The sequence below is a fragment of the Monomorium pharaonis genome, chromosome 11 (assembly GCF_013373865.1).
Source record: "Monomorium pharaonis isolate MP-MQ-018 chromosome 11, ASM1337386v2, whole genome shotgun sequence".
NCBI lineage: Eukaryota > Metazoa > Arthropoda > Insecta > Hymenoptera > Formicidae > Monomorium > Monomorium pharaonis.
Genome location: NC_050477.1, coordinates 6,116,128 through 6,139,570, shown reverse-complemented (window position 1 = coordinate 6,139,570; position 23,443 = coordinate 6,116,128). Strand labels below are relative to the sequence as shown.

General features: G+C 49.4%; 1 protein-coding gene across 1 annotated transcript in view; it reads right to left on the bottom strand.

Moving 5' to 3' along the window:
• LOC105829187 (RNA-binding protein MEX3B) overlaps positions 1-20,406 on the bottom strand; it is a 35,332-nt gene extending 14,926 nt beyond the window's left edge. Inside the window, exon 1 of the mRNA XM_028191300.2 lies at positions 18,758-20,406. Coding sequence (XP_028047101.1) covers positions 18,758-19,055 — 298 coding nt within the window. The 5' untranslated portion in view covers positions 19,056-20,406. The remainder of the gene's footprint in view (positions 1-18,757) is intronic.
• Positions 20,407-23,443: the final 3,037 nt, after the last annotated feature.

Sequence of the window (23,443 nt, the reverse complement as noted above, 5' to 3'; positions counted from 1 at the left end):
TGTAACATCTAGAAATCACGAAACGAATCTTCTACATTCTTTCTTTCTTTCTCGAGAGAAATTGCCAATTCGCGATAACCGCTTCGCGTCACATCGGTGCAATCGGCGCGCAATTCTTCCGCGGATTTGGAACTCCTGCAAAATAGCCGTACGGCTACGGTGGTCCGAGACGAGTGTGCATACTTCGACGATGACGTCTGGCTCCCAATGCGACGTCGTTTTCTTTATCCTGCACGCGCGACACTACAAAGTTCTACGACCGGCGAGAAATAATGCGGTGTCGGATAGGCGATGAAAATTCACGAGCACTTCGACTTCGTCTGTGTCGTAAATGCCAACGGGTCGTACTGTAAACATCAATGTTAACTAAAATCTCAAGTTCACAGTGTATCGTATTCGATACGCCATTGATAAAATGGATTTCAATGTTTTTTCGAAACGTTCTTGCGATTTATTTCGCATTTCATATAAACACGATAATGTATACGTTACTGTTTTATGAAATACCGTCTAGATAGTCTTATTTCACTTTTCACTCGGCTAATCGCGTATAATAAGATTAACAGTTCAATTGAAAATGTTTTTGAGTGGTCATCCTTTCTCGATCTTTATGCGTCTGCGGCACTCTGACACACACGCGCAGTGGCCAGACATCGAGCAGACAAAGCCTTGAAGAGAACCGTATCCTTGAATTTATTGCGAAATCCAGCGAGCGGCCGCGAACCAATGATGAGTGTAAATACCCGCCGCCAACTGCGTGGTTCCTTGCACTTACACACCGTCACGCGTCTCGTCGAGGAAATCGATATCTCGGTGCCGAGAAGATCGGAGAGCCGTGCCACTTTTACAACCGCATCTTTACGCCGTAAAAATAATTGTCACTACGTGGTCGTTTCTGTTTTGATATATTTATATCACGGCTATCGATTGTCTCGCCTCGCGTCAGCGAGCGAAGCAAAAGCTGACTTGCTCGCATAATAGCGTTGATCGATACTGTATCTACGATAGAAAGAAAGAGATAGATATGTTAGGACCGATCAGCGCGCGTAATAAAGTCGCGTAATAAATATTGCCACGCGTTACCTGCACGACTGAATTAACTCGAAAACTTTCGCCAAGAATGCTATCGACAGCTACGTAATCTCGCGACCATCGCGATCGTAACGCAAGTCAAATATTTAACGTATCAATCGGCGAAAGATAAACAGGAAGTCGTGATATAAAAAGACTGAGATAGCGGCGTATGTATCTCGTTTCTTTCTCGTGCTCAGACAATTCAGACATTCGGTTTCCAGCTTTATATTTCAACATTCGATGAATCAAAATCGATCGATCGACCGATCGACGGATCCCAATTGTGAATTTTCCTCGGGGACTGCCGGCGCACCACGCCTTCCGACAGAACACGCGGCGGAACCTCCTGGGGCCTCGGCGAAGGACCAAATGGAAGGAAATAGATCGTCCAAAAATAGCGACAGATGAGCACACGAAACGTAGTAATCTCCCCCGCAAAAATTTGTCACCGTTGGTCCACACAATTGTCGTAAATCTCTCGAGCGAGAAAGATTGCGACGCAGAAATTTTTGACATTTAAACAGACATTCAACTATTGCTCCGCGAATCCTTGAAATCGGGGAGAGAGGGGGGGAGCGAAAAGGGGCAGAAAATAGAATTCAAATTTGATTTCATCTATCCTCCTGTGTGTATAATAGATGCGCGTAAAAGCCTCTAGTGTCACGTGCGTTATCGAATGAGTTGCACAATATTTGAGGTAAAGGTGTTCAGTAATAAGACGCGTTGGCCAACGCAACGATTTCTAATTGCGTGCCTAACGTTCGTAATCGCTTTCGACTTAAATCAAGCCGCTTTCAACTTGTCAACGCGCATGCGCGCGCGTGTGGTCCCTCGGTCGAGCGCAGAATGAACCGAAATTAACGACTATCATCATGATTATTGATATGTCGGGGAGGGAGGGGAAATCCTGCGTGATTACCGGGATCGTCGTCGAGTAGCGATAATTCCGCGGAACAAGATATCGCGCCGAGCGCGAAAATCGATGGCGCTAAACCGTTTCTCTCGCGGCGAGGGATCTCGAGTACGGATGGATGACGTCGCGCGTACGAAGGATCTCGAGATCAGCGGGGCTGAAATCCGACCATGTCCTTATCAGTCTTGCGAGATTCCTGAGAGGAATTACGAGCGTCGTCTTTAGAATTCCGCGAATTCTGCTCGTCGAAACTGGTGCAGTCGGCGGGATGGGCTCGACAATCTCGCAAATTTCATTCCTAAAATGGGGTCTGGGTCGGTCGACGAGAAGGAGAGGATGGTGGTGGAAGGAGAGGAGAGTTAAACAGGCCGACAAATCGACGACGGTGCCACGCACGCCCGTGTATCGTTCTCTCGTCCCGAGGATATACGTCAATGTACAAAGAAACACGCGGTTTCCTGCAAGAGCATGAAGAGCACTATAACCGCGTGCGATGTAACTTTCGAATGACTCGCATCGATATCCCAATGTAAAACGCAAATCATGCTCGACTCGTTACCTCTAGTTGAACTCTAATCGCTCCGACAGACTTCTTTACACGGATGACAACTCTATTCGCTCTACGATCCATTCATCTCCCGCGGTAAAGTAAGCCGAGACGTTGCCTTTCGGCATTGGAACAATGAAAATGTCAGCGCCGTACGTGAATGACATCGAAAATTCTTAATGAAAGGACAGGGTATTTAAACAATACCTACATCTCTCCGATAATGAAAGCCGTCGTTATTAAACACTGTCGGAATAACTGAATAATCGATTAAACGCGTTGATGAAAGTTTTGCTATCAGGTTCACGCGTGACATACGATGCAAGCTTGGTCGCGAGCGTGCGGCAAAAAGGTCATAGACATGCGGGAGAGGGCGCGTTGCACTTTCCGCCGCGAACGATTCGAGAACAAGACGCGCATCGACGCCAAGCGTCGAAACGAGGCGACGACGACGACGACGACGACAACGACAGGGCGCAGCACGCGGCGCATTTTTGTCGCCCACGTGAGCCAATCCGAGAGTTGTTCGTCTTCGTCTTCGTCTTCGTCTTCCTCCTGCCTGTATCATCCGCCTTCTCCTCTTCTTCGTCGCCGTCGTTGTCTTCGTCTTATTCTGCTTCTTCCTTCTTCGCGAGACCACGAACGAAGGCTACAACGACGAAGCAGCAGAGGTCGACGAAGGAAGACGCGCTCGCGCCGCTGTACAGGAGAGAGAAACGATCCCAGTCGAAGAAGGACCGCGGCGTTCTGCCCCGCACATCCCACCCGTGGTTTCCGCCGGCCTTGGAGCCACTGAACCACTCCGTGGTTCAACGATTCGAGGCCTCAGTGGTGCTCAACGCGAGCGCGCACACTTGCCTCGTCGTAGAGAACGACCGGGAGAACGAGCGAGTGACGAAGCTGGTTGCGGAACGCGATACGTCAACTCGGGAGACTTCTGATAGTAGGATTGTTTGAATGAGATAAGGCAGCACGAATCAGGCCGCGCGGTCGGCCGACTGGCCCCAGCTCGGATTTTCGCTTTCTTGTCTCCCGACACTGTCATCTTTTTCGTACCACCCACGCCGGGATTAGATGTAAATGAAAAGGTTTATAATCTACTTTGGGTTAGCGGCTTGTTAGTTAACTCAAAGTGCACAACGCATTCTTGGGACACAAAGATGTGACATAAAGATAGCCCGTGAAAATTAACGAGGAATCCTGCGCCCCTTTCGCACGAAAAAAACCACGTTCCAATAAAACCGTACGCTATTCCGACGCGAAGCGCCAACCAAATCCTCTTCGCACCTCCGTAACTAAACATCACATTTTCGGAAAAATTTCCTGATATTAATAAATATATATTGGCTCAGGCATGGACAGGCGGGAGAATTAAAACGCGCTTCTTGTAAATTAATTGATGGAAATTCTCGGAAATGGTCACTCACGACCGAGAGGGAACGGTAGGAGGCACGAGCCCAACGACCTTTCAGATTCGAAGCACGATCCGGGCACCTTCCGTTCCTTCGTCCTGCCTCGTCTAGCGCAGCCAATGGCCGCCTGCTCGTCACGGCAAATACACTATCTAATTTTTTCTTCCCTCGTACTTTCTAAGCCTCCTTCGTCATCGGCAGGAAATACTACAGTTTGCTGACGATGTTGCCTCGCCTACCGGAGATTTACACCCCGTAATATATACCACCTGACTAGAAAGTGTTTTTTTATCGACAGTTTCTCATCACGAAGATTCTCCAAATATTCGAATAATACGCGAAGGTGTCCTCCAGTTTTTTATTATCCTCCATTTATTCAGAAATGTCAATAGGTTTGTTCTTTTTGCTGCACTGCTACTCTGGGACAAGTTAGAATTAGACAAAAGTATACGTGTCTCAGTCTAGTTTATTGCACCAGTGTAGCAGTGCAGCAAAAAAAACAAGCCTTATAAAATATAATCATTTTAAAACATTTAAAATATATTTATGTTTCCCAAAATTGTTTTGACCCATTGAAGACTCTGCAATTGTTAGATGTAGAAAGAAAACGTCGAGAATAATAAAGTTAACATGTAAAAAGACTTTATGGAGATAAAGCAATAGAGAGAACGAAAAGAACGGCGGGAGAGCAGCTATGGGCTGGAAAATTCCGTCAAAGTACTTTTTGCTCGCCGCAGCTGTTAGACACGGGCCATTATCGTTCGAAACGTTCCGCACGAAGGGTGAGGAGCTTCGTGAAACGCAGGTATATAACAGCTCCCCCTCTGCCCCCTGTTGAAAGACAGGTATTATAACGCCGACAGGCCGTGAGGACGAGGTCAGGTCCGGAAGGACACGAACTACAAGATGTACCCTTAGCGCACGGTGATACGAAAAATTGCCCTGGCTCGAACGGAAAAACATCGGCACCACTTTCAAATGGCTACCTGCGGAGGAGACAAACGTAGCTGACCGTTCGTTCTATCCGTCGCTTTCTCTTTCAAAGTAGGCGCGAATGGTAACGGTTCTCAAAACTCTGATAAAATCTTGAGCCTAGTTTTTCGATGCTGCGAAACACGCGCAAGAACGTGCCTTTACGCCTGCTGTTTTTCGTTATCGACGTTAAAGCACTACAGGAGAAGATTATTCGTCTGCGACAACATGAATTTCAACTTCGCCGAAATTAAATTGGTTTCAATTAAGATTCGTTTAAGAGGAACGCGACGCGCCGACAGGAAATTTCGAAAAACAAAAACGGGACACACGGGTTCGTCGAGGCGGAATAAAATATTTCGGGCGCGTCGGAACGCGAAACGCGCGCGTGCGGCTGCGCCGGCTCAGGACAAACCTGGCCAGGTCGTCGGCTTAATTACAACGGGCACCTGTCTGCCCGCGTTGTCCGAAGGAAGCGGTGGCACGTGCGTTCGTACACCTTGTCTTTTAACGCGGCCGATTAACCAGCGCGCTACTTTCTGGCGCGAGTGACGTTGACAAAAGATGGGCATATGCGTGCAGGTGCGACATAGCCGTTATATCTCTCTTTTTCGAAAGAACAAAGTTTGCGAGGTCCGATGCACCTGCAGATTCGTGTGCGCGGGAGGGCACGGCGCGCGAGGCCGACGACTCCTTCCTCGAAGAAGGCGGAGAAAGGTAGGCGGGAGGAAAAAGAAAAAATCGAAAATCGGCCGCGATGCAGACACAAATAAATCGCAAAAACATAATAATAGAGAGAGAGAGAGAGAGAGAGAGAGAGAGAGAGAGAGAGAGAGAGAGAGAGAGAGAGAGAGAGAGAGAGAGAGACAGCGAAGCGGGATAGAAAGAAGGGAGAGAGACATACATTCGAGACAGGGCAGCACCAGCAGCAGCAGCAGCAACAGCAATAGCAGCAGAAGCATGCGGGGCACGGCGAGGCAGAGGGGTAGTAAGGTAGCGCACCACACGCGTGCTTTTGCGTCGGTAGGTGCGTGCGCTTTGTCTCAAGGCGAGCTGCTCTCCTTCGCGGCAGTTCTTCAAAAGAGGCCGGACAAAGGAACGGGTATGCGAGGTCCACAGGCCGGGGCCAACGATGTATTTTGCAGCGCGACCACTGCACGCTCCAAAGATTGAGAACCTCCCCCCCCCCCTCTTTCCTCCCTCATCCAATACCCTCGTCGACGGACTCTTTGTTGTCTACGAGGATCGAGCGTCGCCAAATCGCAAACTATTAGGCATCCCGTTATCATTTCCTCCTCGCGTGATCTCTGTTTCTCTCATGCTTTTCGGTAACGGTCGGATAGATCGTGCGCATAAAAGTAGATTTCGACCGATCTTCGTTCCGAGAAAAAGCGGTTTGTGAATTTCGACATATTTCTCTCGATTCCTCGCCGCCAATCGAATTTGAGGTCACCGACGCCGGAACGTTCGGGCGAAATATCATTCCGATACTCACGGGGAGTGGAAAGATTCCCGATACTGCCGTTTACATAAATACTTCTCCATCAGGTTGTTAAATCTTACTTTATGGAATTATTATTATTATTATGCAAACGAGAGAGAGAGAGAGAGAGAGAGAGACAAAATGCCCGTTATATTTAATAATCTAGATCTCTTCTGAAAAAAAACCAGTATATTTTACTGACATTTCAAATCATAAATCTTTATAGAATACTTCATTATTAATCGGCGATTTCGTTACCTTTACATAACCGTTACCTTTCCAATAAATTCGATTTTCATTATATATTGTTATTGCACATTGCGCGTTACATTCCAATTCCATTGGTAACCAGGAAAGGTATTAAAATTTAAATTTGAATAATGATCTCCTTCTCTCGACCCATAGGCGATTTAACTGCCGAGAACACGTGTGCTGTGAAACACGTGGCGCAACCATGGGCGCGAAGTGTCGCGCTCTAACGTCGTTAGTGTTTCACTAACAATTAGCGATGAATTGGGGTTAGCGCTTTTTTTTACCCGTATTGAATTCTGTCTCTACGTTAATGAACAAACGATGTCAGTAAGCATCGTTCGTTAGAAACATTTAGCGATTTTGATCGAAACGCGACGGTCGACAACGCGACAGACATTCGGAGCCAATGGGATCTTCTTTTTTTTTCTTGTTACAGCATGTAACATCACTTCCAGGATAATTCTTGCATAAATAAACCAAGGGTAATAAAGATTGCCCGTTTTTCGCAGGCGGACGCGCGCGGACGCCAGGAACAAAATGTTATGTCGAACGTAAAGGCAACTTAATACCGATCGCGTTACATGTCCCAATAATACCGCGAGAGCGAAAGTTTCTCTCTGAATAATTGGAACACGAGGCTCGGCTTTACAGTCGCGCTTATCGTCGGCCGCATAATATATATATATATATATATGTGTGTGTGCGTATGTACGCGGCAGCCGTCGCCGCCGTTGCTGCTGCGCAACAGAGTAGTCATCGTCATCGTCGTCGACGAAGCACGCGAAAAGAATCGAAGAAGAAATTATGCATGGCCGTCGCACTTTTCAAACATCTAGCGTGGAAAGGCGCACGACGCATGTCGTCGGCCACGCGACAATAAAAAAATCGCTTCGCAATGCGAAACTCTGACGCAACTATTGCTATCGTCGAGAAATTATTCGGAAACGCACAAAAAAATGAGAAAGTTACAAATGTGTAAAATGATCTAATATTATCAATAATGCATTATTGTTAAAATTATGAAACTTGCAAAAGAATATCATGCAAGTTTTATTCTAGCTTTTAAAGAATTTGTTTTTAGCAGATTTCATGTAGAGAAACTCCATGAATGTCTGAATTTTTGATTGTAAATTTTTATTTCTTTAATAATTATATAATTATCTAAACGTATCAATATTTCAAATTGAAATTTAATGAATATATTCATCAATGTTGCTCAATAGATTTTAAGACTCAAAGTTACGAAATATTTATTACTTTGCATATTATAATGCCATGTTATTGTTTCATTTTGCACAACTTAAGGTATATACAGTCGGATAAAAAGTTAAAGAACGAGAAAGCTAGTATGCATAATTAAATGACAAAAATGTTAAACTTTGAAGAAGTTTGAAATGTGTGCTTGTAAGAATGCCTTGTAACAAATGTCGGCTATTGCGTGGCAATATTAGCGCCGCTACATAATGGTCAGACTAGTAAACAATGATTTCATAAATAATTACTAAAATTCGTCATCTAATAAAACGGAGATCATACGAGTGGCTATAATACCTACACAGTGCATATACCTTCCTCTCTACAATGCAACGTTTAACTTCCCAGAAACAAGAAGGTGCCGCTTTAAGAGGCCAGTATTGGCAAACTTCCTGTAATGTTTATAGATATATATTCTGTAATAATTCTACAATACAAATTTGATTATTTACGACACTTGCTCGAATATTTATCGATAGGAGACATAGAGCGACATTATTGCCGACAATTTCCTCGTGTAAAGGCACAATGAAGGATTCGCCCATCTGCAGCGAATAAAAAAAATAAAAAGACACTATGCGAGGGGAGCGGAAGTGGGTCAGTGCCGCGCGATTCGTCACCTTCTCTCTCGCATCATTCTCTCTCGAATCGCCGAGGGCTGTACATCTTTCGTTTAGAGCGGCCGAATGCCGCCGTCGCCGTCGCCGTCGCCGTCGCCGTCGCAGCCATCGTCGTCGCTTTCGCTTTCCGCGGCTTTTACGATTGCGTAACAGTGACAAAAGCCTTAAAGACTGGCTAACGCAGCTAACCTAGCCGCCATGCAGCACGTGCCACGCACGCGAGTACCGACGACAGACGCTTTCTCGTGATATTTACGGACAAAGGGTCTTTTCGATGACCTCATCTAAATGCTTAGCAACGTGCGTTATCCTCGACGTTATCTTATTTACCTTTAATATTAATTAAACCTATAAACATTTAGGATTGTGAATCACCTCGAAATAACATATTTGGAAAAAATTTTAGAGAAATGTATAAAACTGTAAATTATTGGGGGACACTGTAAATTGGCTTAAAAAGTTCGTTTCAAGCCAGTGCGGCATTTTTGCACGCTGACCTTCGAAAAGTGATTCGATTTCACACGTCGCTGCCTGCGCGCGACGTATGATTTCATTAAACTAGGACGGCGCGCGTCGGCGAGAAAAAAAAGTTTGGGACAGCCGATTGGCCTCATCTTGAGATCGAGAGTGAACGGATGACTGTGCGACAAGGACCGACCGGATCGTGCGAGTGGGAAGACGCGTGAGCTACGAGAGGGAGGAAGAGGAAAGAACGAAGAGCATAGTTGTATAGGCGTGGAAAAGTGAGAGACGAATAGAGAGCGAATGTGGGTGTATGTGTGTGTACGAGCGCGCGGGAGGGCCTCTCTCGCTCCTCACTGCGTATATGTGCGCACGCACGTATAAGTTGGGTGCGCGAGAATGCGCGCATGGTCGCGCGTTGCACGCGCACGTACACGCGTGCACACGTCGAGTCAAGCCAAGCCAAGCCAAGCCAAGTCAAACCAAACCAAACCAAGCCGAGCCGAGTCGAGCCGAGCCGCGAAGTAGCGAAAGGATGAAGCCCCGGCGGCTAGAAAGAAGCGGTCGGCCAACACACAGTAGACAGTCTTGAATCTTGACCTAGGACACGCATCGCCGACTACGTCACAGTTCGACGTACTACGCGAAGGCTCTCTTACGTGCTTCGCTTGGTCGACATTCGTACTCGATTCCCAACCAGGATGGGAGAGGGAGGGAGAGAGAGAGAAAGAGAGAGAGAGAGAGAGAGAAAGAGAGAAAGGTCGACGCGGCGAGCGAGGTCGAGGTTTTCCCTTGAGACAAGGAAAAATGCGCTCGCAAAACGCGCACGACTCGAAAGCGCACGGGTTTCCGTCGACACGCTACTTGAGATTTTCCCACTGCGCGTTAATAGCGCATCCACATTTAACACGTGGGCTTGATTCGTGATTAAGGAGATGAGAGATTAGAGAGGAGATTGAGATTAGGATGATCAACTAAATAATTGAAGCAATTCTTAATTACACATTTATATGAAATTTTAAAAGAAAAATGCAGGCTAATGTAATGCGTAAGAAAATATCTCCATCAAGAGAGATAATTTTTCTTCGAGCTTATTGAGCGCAGCTGTCGGCGCGTTAAACGGAGCTTCGAAGGAACGAGGCGAGCTCTACAGAGGTTCTCGACGCTTTCCTCGTCCGGACGGAAGTGCCACGTCGAGCGCATTGTTGCGAGCAGAGTACACGGGATGCGGATTGGCCAAATGGAGCGAGAGAGACTCGACCGACCGCCGGCGGCCGCGCGTCTGTGCATAATACACACTCACGCCTTCAGTGCAAAGTCGTCGTATGTACACGCGCGCATACGAACGAGGGAAAAAGAAAGAGAGAGAGGGAGGGAGAGAGAGAGAGAGACAAAAGTGGGTGGGTTGTGCGAACCACTTCCTCTTGGTACGCTCGGTCTTCGGAATAATCGGATACTCGTGCGTGCCGCATCGCGCAGAGAGGATGTGCACCGTTGTGAAAAAGAAAAGAGTTCCCTTTACGCTCGAATGACACTTTTTTCACACACGAACTGTGTCGAAACCCGTTCCCGCGCGTACGCGTGCACGGACGGCAGCTCTCCGAACTTTGCTGCAGGTTTTTTTTTTGCACCGCCGCCGCGCCGTTCAACTTTACGCCTAGCCGTAAGTTTCGACATACTGTAAGAAATTGCATCGCGCCTTGATACCGCATTCGTAACTTGGTGGTCATCGTAAACTAGTGTTTAAAAAAATAAGATATACCGTTGAAATATTTGTTTGGAGAAAATTTCTCCCTACCTTTCCTCTCTGTGAAAAATATAATCTGCTGTAAATAGAAATATATTGGTAATTTTATTATTTACCTTAATCTTGAAATATGTATTTTAAAATTGTATTCAATACGATTCGCCTGCGATCCCACGTTATGTGACACATTTGCATTAAAAGTTGCGCCCACTGATAGAATTACTTTGCTTTTTTGTGAACCGCAAAATTATGCCAAGGGTCATGGAACTTCGCAGAGACGATATGCAACGCGCCGCGGGACGATATGCGCCGTCCTGGATACAAGCTGTATGTCCTGCGCGATAAAGAGAGGAAAAGGAAACGCAGAGACCAGGACCGAGGTCTGACAAAGGAGAAACGGAGCCCGGCAGGAGTTCTAGGAGGGGGAGGGGGAGAGGGAGGAGGAGGCGGCAGAGGGCAGAAAAGCGAGGAAGGTTCTTAGGCGAGGTCCCTCGTCGCGACCGGCCGGTCGGCCGGTCGTGTGTTCGTCGCTCTCTCGGATATTCGATACCTCTTCTCCCGTTTATCCTCGAATATACTGTCCCGCGCCGCTTGGCAGCGCGCAACAAACAAAGACATCGTTCTCCACTTCCGATGAGGCACTCGCATACATCTCCGTGTACGTGGGGCGAAATTCTATCTCATCCTGTCTCCCGCAGGACACCGTATCGGCCACGGTGGAAATTGATCGACGACACACCGGCAGAATTTACGTACATATCGCGACGAAACCGATTCGCAAACTTTCCAGTCATTAATTAGCGTTAACAGCCCGCTATTCATCGCCGGATTAGAGGGATCGTAACCGCGCGGTCTTTCATTATCATCTCGTAGGGAATGCAAATTCGTCTTGGTGGTGTCAAGAACTCGGGGAATTCCCTGAGTCGAGGTACTTCTTACTTTCACAAACGCGTTAGTTAAGGGATCCACGATTATTAAAAGTCGAATTCTCTCTCGCTTCCAAATTGCTAGAGAATGATAAATGCGCACTGACAATCGCCTGTGATCTACAAACGGGCGAATTAACACCCATTAGTGAATGTTATTTGAAATCGAGGAAACGTACTAAAAGTCATGTGCGAGATAATTCAACATCGAAAAGCATTCGCTGTCAACAGATACAAAAAAAGATTGCCGGAAAACTTAATAATATATACTTTGTGTATAACTGACGTAAGCCTTATCAAAAAAATGAATAAAAAAACTTTTCATTATCCTCTCATATGATGCACACATGTCAAATCTTCAACGTGCAATCGTATTATGCAAACCGAGTAATTAACGAGAATAAAATTTCTTTATCGCGTCATCTCGTTCAAATTCCATTAGTTGTTTCATTCGTGTTAAATGATTACGACTTGTTATTAATATGCGGTATCGATAGCTTTTATAACAAGCATGTTTTGGCGCAATGATCTTATTGATCAAGATGTTATCTATTATTCTAAAATGCTTTATAAACTGTTCCAAACTACTCGAGAGACAATATCAACAATTTTCTCGCAAGAGTGCCCAACGAGAAGAAAATTGTATTTCAAGGATCCCGGAGGGAAGTTCGGCAGACAAGAGAGGACCTCCGGTCGGTAAGTCCGGAGGGTAGTCCGCGCACACATGGCAGACAAAATAAATAGAAAACGAGAAAAACCGCTCATTTCAGGCAATGCGCCATAAACATCTGCTAGACTGGGACAACACGTCGAAACGCGCAGCGGCTCTCAAATTTGTGCCGAGAGCGCAGCCAATGCACCCCCCCCTCTCTCTCTCTCTCAATCTCGATCTCGGTCTCTCCTCTACTGCTCTACTCTCTCGATTTCGATCTCTCTCATCGCCGCCGCGTGCAACCGGCGCTTCCTCTTCGACCTGCCTATCGTGTTCCTCTCTTACTCTATCTTTCTCGCTTGTTCCCGCAGGTCGAGTGTCGATCGAGTTTCGAGCATGAGAACGGAAAGGCCCGGTGTGGGTCGGCAGCTGCTTCGGAGACCAACAAAGGCATCAACAACCACCACCACCACCACCACCACCATCATCATCACTACGGACACCGGCATGGCGCAGCGCAGCAGCGGCACCGGCATCACCACTATACTACCAACACCACCGTCACCGTCACCGTCACCATCACCACCCTACCCTGGCCATCGCTCCGCCGAGCAATTTCTCGTTTTTTCTTCCGAGGGACTTCCATTCTCGAAATGTGCCGCTGCGTTGCGCGTTCGGTCCATCTTTTTGTGCGAGATACGAGAAGAGCCCGGGCCTGCGGTGAAAAAAAGAATTTCAAGCCGCCTCGAAATCGACCACGCATGCACGATGATCCCGAAAACTGCTCTCGAAAACCCAACGTCATTTTCTGTCACGCTACACACGTGTCTGTAATAAAGTAATAACTAACAGCTAAGAACTCAAAAACTATGTTGCCTCATTATTTTCCTTTCTATTGGTCGCAATTAAACCAAGATTACACTCTATCAAAATTTTTCAGTGAGCCGTACAATTAATTAATTAGCGTGCATCTTCAATTTTGTTACGCGACAACAAGAAACGTTTTAAAAGTTTGGGACAAGTTAATTAATCAAGAAACGTAAAATTAAAATTAATTTTCGCGTACTGACAGCGAGGTAAATTTTCAAACGAGCAAGACCTTCATCTTTGACGCGAAGAAGAAGCAGGTCGGCAAGTACGCGCGTTACAAGGTTCGGCGGAGAAAGCGCGGGAAGTTTCGACATCTTTGCCCGCAAATTGAACTGGAAAGAACGAAGCGACGAGAGGACAGACGGACAGACGAACAGACGGACGCGTTCCCGTAAATAAAGCCACGAATGAAAGAGCGAGGGAGAGAGAGAAAGAGAGACCGGATTTCGGACAGTTGGGCCACGTAACAAAATATCGGCGTCCGTGCGGCCGTAAACACGCGCGTAATAATATTCGCGTAACCCCGGCCCTTTCTCTCGAGCCAAGTTTCTGCTTTCACGGCCGGAAACGCTTCATTTTGCCATCATTTCTGCGGCCCGCCGGATCGCAGAGGGCTTTTGAAAATGTGGCCGCGGTTTTCCTACACCCCCTCCCCTCCCCTCTCGGGGGTGTGGTGTAGTCGAGGTGGCATACGCGGCGAACAGGTATACATTTCTATGCGCATGCACATCATGCAATTCTCCCATCTGCCTCGAGAGAAGGATCGTTAAAAAGTCGCGAATATTAATCTCCGTTAATTCTAAATAACGTAATCCTTCCTCTCCCCTCTTCCCCTTCTGCATCGATCGATGGAGTGACTGACACAGCGTGGAGCCTCCGCGTAAAAATAAATAATCGAAGAAATTAGAACGCGAGGCGCACTCGTCGGTGCTCTTCATTAATGCAAACGAGCCCCTGTTACGTTCTCGGCCGTTAGTCAGGCGATTATCTAGAAAATATAAGAAAGTTTCCCTTTTCACTCACGGTGATTAGCGTCCAGTGGTGAAAACGGAGATACCGAAAGAGGAACAAGAGAATCTGAGAATCTCTTGAACAATTGGGGCATACGCCTGCCGGTCGAATATATCAAGTAATTTTAGGAGAAAACCTGACATTTACGTGTTACTTATTATTAAATATCATCTGTCGTCTTAATTGTTCGTTCGATGCTATCGTGCCGCGTGTAAAACTTTGAAACTGAATCACGAGAAAAGAATTTGCATCTGGATATTTAAATCTCTGGCTCGAGGTGGTAAGACACAGTGATGTAGGTAAAAAGTACAATCGGCAACTTCAATTGAAATAAAAAGAGAACTCTACGGCGTCTACTTGACAAACAGTTTCCCTAAAATCCATATCCCCGCTGATAAGATAATTTCACAAAAAGAGAGAGTAGATCCTAGGTGCCTCGCGCGGCACGTGAGAGGTCAGAATTTCAGACTCGTGTGTGCGAGAGATTATCGTAACCGAGTGTTCCCGGTCTACGTCCACGAACGGGTCGTAAAAACTGTACGAAGAGAGGATTCCCTGTTTCTCTCCTTCCGTCGCCGTCGCCGTCGCCGTCGCCGCTGCCGCCGCCGGTTTCTTCCTCCTTCTGCTTTTCACGAGGACGCGTTAACGACGACGTGGGACCCATTAACACGATTTCATCGGTGACACAAATCTTTCGTCTTTCCGTAGAAAACGCGCGATCCTGGACGGCGACGTGGCACGGGATCGCACGAGACCACGACGTCCGGCACGTGCTCGCGAACAATACGCGTCGAGGCCACGCCTCCCATCTCGCTCTTTCTCTCATTTTACGTATATTTGAACGTTATATTCCACGACCGTGTGAGAGAGCTACGTTACGCATACACGAGAATTTTTCGGTACTTTTATCGCTCGGCTTTATGACTCTCCCTTTCCGTAGTCGAAAATGTATTACAGAACGGAAACGCTTAAGATTAAGATGTCCGTGCATGAGAAATACACGGGAATTATGACAGAAACGGAATTTATACAAATAAGAGCTTCATTTATAGTACGTGAAATGATTTGATAAAATTCAATTCTTTAATTTTTCCAATTATTTTTCCAAGCCTCGCCAAAGAATGAGGAATGTAACTTTAACACTAGACTAAAGAAAGAGACACCGATTGATAAATATATTTTAAATTCAAAAACACAAAGTTTACCCCAAGTGGAAACGCGAGGTGAAAAACAACAAGCGATGAAATTAAAGAAAAAAATAAGTGGCTAATTCTACGCCAGGATAGCATACGATCGCTCTTACAATTCCTGGAAGCTGCAATTACATACTTTTCCTTTTTTTTTTTCATTCCCCTCGTGAATCAAGTTCCCTCTCGAAGTCACGCGGTGCACAAGCTAACGACCTGGATAACCGGCCGTGATATTTCCAAAGTAACGTCATCGTTGGCCACGATGCGACGCGAGGCTATGGGTCTGGCGACAGAGGCACTCATTACAACTTCCGGTCCAGCAGAGCCGCAAGCGAGCGAGCGAGCGAGCGAGGGAACGAACGAGCGAGCAAAAGAGACGTATATAATCGACAGTAGAAAGAGGGAGAGAGAGAGACAGAGAGAAAAAGATGGAAAAAGAGAACCGACAACAACGGCCAATCGCAAGGGACAGAGACCCGAGAAAGATAATGCATGGGCAAAGAGACGAAGAGCGGCAAGGCGAACGAAAATGCTCAATAGCCACATCCTCACGATAGAACGGCGTATCAAACTTATTAGATCGTCATCGTCGAATCACAGAGGAATCGCGATCCCCCGGCGACGTCGGCGAATGAAATAGAGTGCCGGAATAGAATCGGCGGGGACGACCGGCGGCGCGGTGGGCCGCTCGACCACGCGAGCACGAGACTCTCACGTTACGAGGGATGGGGGAGGGGAGGAGCGGCGGCGGCGGCGACGGCGGCGGCAATGATTCATACCAGGTATGTCAAACTGGTTTCACGGGGGATGGCCTAGCCGAGGAATTGTGGCTTTATCTACGTGACACAATGTATCTCGTATCGGAGAAATCAGGTCGCTCGGGATACGGGATACGGGGCGAGTCGCGTGAGCGCGTCGACGGGTAGATTATAGAATTTCGAACGAAATCTCCAGGAGATTATTCGTATGTACTCGCGCGTATTTCACGTAGGAAATAAAAATAAGAGAAAAGAAAAACACGCGGTAACTCGAGTCAATTTCATTCACTAGAGCCGATCAATGGTCACGTACCGGATGCTCGGCGCGATACATGCGCGATTCGTACCCGCGCGAGAAGACTCAGACTCGATCGCGCACGAATCGATACTCGCTACGAAAAATTTGAAAAACCCGCGCTTCCAAAAGCGGATAACCGCGTTCGTCTCGTCGAGCGAAAGGGCGGTTCTCACGCGACACAGAACGGTCGATGAAAAAGCACGCGCGCACGCGAGAAGAGGAGAGAGAGAGAGAAAGAGAGAGAGAGAGACAGAGAGAGAAAGGGGGGGGCACCCGGAAGGAAGGGTGGCAAGGGAAAGAAGGGAGAACGAGGAGCACGTACGCGACGACTATTCTCGAGGCGAGGTGCGGAATTTCAAGCGTTTGTCCCTCGAGCGTCGACGATCGGAGAGAAACCGGCCGACGACGTTTACGTCCACGCACGGACGCGGACGCGGACGCGCGGTATCGTATCAGCTGCGGTCTCGTGGACGATGACCGCGAAGCCACACGGCTTCCTTTCCGCGGGAGGAAGCGGCGTCTCCGATTGTGCGCCGTCGGCCAGGCTCCTCTACCTAGGTTTATTCTTCAAATTCTGAGATCGATCGATCCGCACGCGGATTCACCCGCCGTCCGTTCGCGAGACTTGGCGCGCGAGATACAGGCGCACGTACACCCGCGCGGGATGCACACGGCGGAAAGGAAGTGGGGTCTCGGTTCGTCGGTACGCGCGTCGCTTCTCCGAATGGTATTGATCGCCGCCGATTATTCAGCGGCGCACACAATCGCGCCGCTGACAGACGTTAAGATTTAAATGGCAAGGCCACGTGCCGCGCCGTCGTTTGAATTTCTAAACATTCCGCACGAACTTGGACTCTCGCACAACATCGCCCGACAATGAGAGCGCGTCCTCCCACCCCCTTCTTCATCGATTGAATTAATTGTTTAATAAGAGAGAGCGAGAGAGAGAGAGAGAAAGAGATTCCTATGGTTCGCGTGCGATTAGAAGCAGAACGAACGTATACGTTCCTATTAACGAAATAGCTCCTTTCCATATAATAAATGCTACTCTCTTTCTCTCTCACGTGTAAACACGATGATCGTGCGACGCGTGGTAAACATTTACAGAGCTTCGGGCTACGTATCCCAGTTTTGAAATGATATCTCGAAGGATTTGGACAAACTGCAAATTGCGACGTCGAGGCAATCGTCTGTCCTTTCTTCGCGTCGTTATCGCCGATTTTACACCTTGTTCAACGTTGCGATTCAACGTCGACGATTCGGCGACAACGGCGGCGCATTTCCGGCGCTGTGAAACGCAACTATTTCGGGCATTCCCGTTCGGAAAGAACGGCCTGGCGGAACAAAAAGGCGGGAAGGGACCTATCGTCGGTGTCGGATAAAAGAAGCACGGCGAGACGAATTAGCCGTTTCGCGGAACGGTGACCGGTCTCTTCAAGGTCTTGAGACCGGGAGGAAGAAAGAGTCATCGGTCTCGCGCGCGCGCGCCCGCTCGCACGATGCAGAATACAACGGCGCGTCTTTATTTATGAGCGAGCGCGACGTATCGTGTCGCATCGCGTCATATCATGCGATAGAAATCGTAAACACGATTCCGCTTGCACGCGGTCGTTGAGAACGGCAACGGATAGTAAGTAGAGAAACGAGGAGGGAAAAGAAAGAAAAAGCACGGGGCCGTAACGACCGCGACCTACGACAGGTTCGGGAAAAGGAGGGGGGGGAGGCGAGGGGAAAGGGAGAGACCGGCCGGATCTCCAGCCGGTCCACGCCGCACACACAGACACGCGCGCGCGCGCGGAACGAAATTCGTACGTAAATTGGTTTAATTGCTCTATCGTGGCCGGTATCAAGTTTCCCGCGGCGTGCGCCGCGTTTACGGCCGTGCCAATGAACTGTCAGGGGCGCTATAATCGTGCGCGACTCCGCCAACCGGGACGTGCGAAAGAGAGAGAGAGAGACGAGAAGAGAAGGAAAAAGAAGAAAATAATTTTGAAAAAAGGCGACGATCTTTTTCAACGTTTAACCGTCGAGAAGCGCTGATTACGACGAGGCTCGAGAAATTCAACGTCTATTACTCAGACGACCCTTTTCTTTTCAAGGCTCACGATTCAACTCGTCCTTATCGCTCTTATCTCGAAAAAATCTAGATTCTCGCGCGGTCGTGGCCGTAAGCCGATAACGACGGCCCTCGGTCGTCCGCGCGACCGAGAAAAAGGCGCGAAAAAAGACGTGAGATTTCGCAAGCGAGCGGAACGCGCGCGCGCGCGCACGCACGCATACGCACGTACAGAGAGACAGACGCACACAGACACTTACCCTGTCGGCCGACGATCTCCGCCACGTGTTCGCTGCTGGGCACCGGCACGCACTCGGTCATGTTCTGGCTCTTCTTGGAACGCGCTTCCTCGAAGACGGCCGGCGTCGTCTGCAGCGGGTCTGGATCGCTGCTGGTGCCGTTGCCGGTACCGGCCCCGGGGCATCCGGGCGAATTCTCCGGGATTCCGAGCATCGACAGCTCGAGGGCGAGCTGAAGGGCGCGCTGATCCTCGAAGGAGACGCCGGCGCCGCCGCCGCTCGAACCACGATCCATCTCGCTGAACAAACTCGTCGGCATTTCGATCGACTACAAATTCTCGTATCGTACAACACCGGACAAGACGACGAGGACGACGATGACGATGGCGATGACGATGACGATGACTGACGATGTTCGTTGAAACGTTGCACTAGAGTCCGCGTTGTCGACCGCGTTCACTGTTCGTATGTTCACGCTGCTTCTCTCCTCTTTCCTCTTTATCGAACTGACGAGAGCGGAGTAGTTCGCGTCGTCTCGACAAAGGCGACAAAGATAACTCGAGTGCACCGGTTAGAGGGGTCTCAAGCGTGGTGGTTGAACCGTTGGAGCCGCGATGCTCTACGCTGGTGCTGCGACTCGTATGTGCGCGTAAAAAAACTCGCGGGTTTCGACGATCGGTCTTTTCACCTCTTCCACTCGACGGCGTATCGGAGCCCCCGGGTCAGACGTGACAAACGCGCGCGGGCCACGACACAATGACGACGAAGAGGAGCGCGATAGCTTGTGGTCAGTCGTACACGTTCCTCTTGGCGTCGGAGACGGCACACGCCGGCTATGTCGTGTACGTATCGCGCGCGCCGGCAACGAAAATGGCCTTCTCGATATCCCCCACTGCTGCGCGTCTCGTCTCGTCGAGCGCGCGTGTGGTTTCGGTGTGCGATTCGTCTGTGTGTGTGTGCGTGTGTATATATATGTTTGTAGGTGTATGTGTGTATGTGTCGAAGAGCGGTGTTCCGTCGAGCCACTCTCGCGCGTTGTACAGCCCGCTTGTCGACCGATGCTTTCGTTCGTTCGTTTCTCTCTTCCTCTTCTCCGTCGCGATCCTTCTCTCTTCGTCCCGACTATCACACTCTTGTCACGCGTCGTTTCGCTGTTCCTTGTAACCCGGCCGACTGACTTGGCCGTCCGAGAGGTCGAACCGTCGCGCGAGAGACCGAAACACTGAAAACGCACGAAGGCAAGGGGAGAGCGCGCGCGCGCGCGCGTTCGTTCGCTCTCTGTGTGTTTCCACTCCTTTCTTTCTCCTTTTCGCTTTCGCGATCCTCCTCAGACTCGATCCCTCCGTCTATCCCTCGCGCTCTCTCTCTCTCACACACACACTCTCTCTCTCTCTCTCTCTCGCTCTCTTCCGTTCTCGCCTCTCTTCACTCCGCGATCTTCCCTTTCGAAGGCGGACGCGTGCAACTACCCTCTCGTTCGTGTTACCACTGCGACTGACTGCGACGTACTGCGACTGCGGCTCTCGAAGCCGGCGCGCCGCCATGTGCCGGACGCCGGCTATGCGCGCGTCCGATTGGCCGGCCGAGTCACGTGGGACGCGCCACCCCTCCCCACCATCGCGCGAGGCGCATAGGCGCTAGCGCACCTACCGGCACCGCACCGCAATGTAACGCGACGCAGCGCGAGGAAGCGAGCGAGTAAACGCACGCGCGCGCGTGCGAGAGAGCGAGCGAGCGGGCGAGCGACCGACGTCGCTCGCGTTCGCGCTCTCCTTGGTTCCTTCAGCCGCTACGGATGCGTGCACTCCCGTCCTCGATTGTATACATCACGCAACCCCCTCCGCGTTCGCGTATCCGCTGGAGCCTTCGCTGTGGAAACGCCACCGGTTCGACCACCTCCGCGGCAAACGCCCGCGCGCCCTACCCTACCGATTTCCCGGACCCGCTGGAAATTGACTGGAAAAATGCGCTCCTCTCTCTCTCTCTCTCTCGCCACGGTGTCAACGTGTTGGAGGGGTATCTCCGTCCGATTCGGACGGAGGGTGTTTCCCGACGAAAGAGCCGCTCCTCTGAGCGATCGCGAATTCCGATCTGATTTTACAGCTCTGCTGCGAAATACAATCGCGTGGAAATACGCTTAAACTCTCTCTAACCTACGAAAAGCTAACATCTTCCGGCGAAATAATAAACGTCGTCCGGCGGCGATATATGATTTTCCTCGCGAATGTCGAACGGGTCAAAGTGCACCGACCTAGGTGAATCGTATAACGCTCCTTCTCCCTTCTCCCCTTCTCTCTCCGTCCTGGTCGTCAGCGGGCTTCGCGCGCACGATCCGCGCACGAGCGAGGTGCAACACCAACACTTTTCCGCGCGGTTATCTCTCCATTTTAGCGAGATGATAAACGCGAGGGAAGAGAGTAAGTAACGGTACAGTTTCTCGCGTCGCGTTCGGATCGTAAATAAATCGTGCGCTCGTATTACTACCGGTGGTCCATCGCGCCTCTCCCTTCCTTCCTTCCTTCCTCCCTCCCTGCAAATTGAATATCGCGTCAAATGTATCCTTGGGGAGAAGAGCCTAACGGAGAGAATCCGCACGCGTTTATCGCTCCTGCGATTTACTTAATTGAGTTTTTTCGCGGAGATAGCCGAGGGACCGAGAACCTTGCGCCAAGTTCCCTCGATTATCGTCCTTGAACCTTGGCCGACGACACCGGCGCGGCGGCGTTACCTCCAGTTATACGAGAGCCGCTGTGCGCTGTTGGCCAGCTCGCGATCAATGTTACGATTTCGTCGCTGTTTACTTTTGTTGCGGGATTTCGAATATTACCCGTTTCACGAGCATATCGCTGATCCTAAATTTGTATAACGTAACGTGTCGCGTATTATACAGCTACATCTACTTTTTCATTCCCTGGACTTTGGTTTTCCTCGTGTGCCTTTACAACGTGCTATTTATTTACAATTCGAAAGAATAAGCCTTCAAATTCTGTACTTTACATGCGTAATAGATATTACAATTATTACAATTATTACATTGTTACGTATCGCGTCCCTTCAAAGATGAAACGATAATCGATAACCGTGTAACGTGTAACTGTGAGTAATCGGAATCTACTCGTCGGGTGACGTGCCCGCGGCAATGCGCCGACACGACGACATGGACAAGGCCGACGAGCGATCGAGCGAATGCCCGTCGGCCCAATATAATAGGTGGCCCGTCCTCCCCCCTCCCCCCTTCCCCCCTAATTCGCGAATCACGACCGGACCCGACCGACCGACCGACCGACCACCTGCCCGACTAGCGGTTTCGTTAAGTAAGAGTGAAAAGAGGATTCCGTCTCTCTAAACCGATGTTAGGCGCGGACACGAGCGCGCACGCACGCTCGCTCGCTCGTTCGTTCGCGCGGACCTTGAACCGAGGCACAAACGTGATCCATTGTTCTCTGCCGACGACCCTTCGTCCTCTCTCCGACCGAGCAGCACTCTCTCGGCTCTCGATTGCTCGATTTTTAGTCGGGAGGCCCCGCGCCAGATCGGCCCCCGTGTCCTCCATTCTCGAGGACAGACGAGACAACGGGCGCCCGCGAGCGAACCACGAATATACGCGACTCATTGTTTTCCATCGGCGACGACTCGTTAAATCGCACACGGACGCCTCCACGTAATCGCGTAATCCGACAAGAAGGGAGAGATGGTTTTCCCATGTATTTCGCGCGCAAGAGAGAGAGAGAGAGAAAGAGAGCGGGACGTGACTTGGGCGATTCGGCGATTCGGCGATTCGGCCTACCTGACGATCAATTCGCTCCAAGGTGCGAGCGACTAATTTTGTTTCTCATCGCATACCGAAAGCAACGACCCGTGCACACATCGCCGCCCGATCTCTCTTTCTCTCCCTTCAAGGCTGTCTCGAGACAACCAACCACCTTTTGCCACGAGAGCACCTGCCGACTGCTCGCGCTCTCGGCTCGCTCGTAAATACCTCGCTGTTATCGTACGCATGATTTTACAAACTGTCGCCCCTTTCTTTACCGCGAAGCTGCAGGCCTGATTATTCGCGCAGACACGTCAGAGTTACTAATCGCATCGATTAATTTACAGCAACGGAAACGATCTCCGCCACTCGAGAGATTCGGCGATAACCATCATAAAAAAAAGAGAGAAATCTTTGCGCGCGTCTGTGGCTCCGACCAATCCCTTTTATCGAACTTCAATTCCTGCGAATAAATAAATAAAAAAATTATATATATATATATATATATATATATATATATATATATATATATAATAACAATTTATGAAAGTGGTGGAGTTTCCGAAAAGTCTCATAAAGACGTCTCGAGGGGGGACTGAACGACGGGAAATTTCGCAGTCTCGAATGTTGGGATGCGTTTCCCATGGGAGCGTTTCAATGCCAGGCGACGTCGAGGGATGCGGCCGGTCCCACGATGACCTCGACGCCGAAAGGATGCGTCCGTTTTCTGGCCGCTCCGGCCAATGCATTAAACTGACTCCTCTCCTCGATGTTCCGCGTCGCTCGTCGCATTTTTACGCCGTGCAACCGGTTGCCTTCCACGTTGCGATCATTGTCGTTGCTTTGGCGAAACCCGACGACTCCCGTGGCGCGCCGCCTCGTCCTCGCCGATGTACACGTGGATAGACGCACCGCAGCCACACGCGTGTACATACGTACGTACGTACGTATATAAG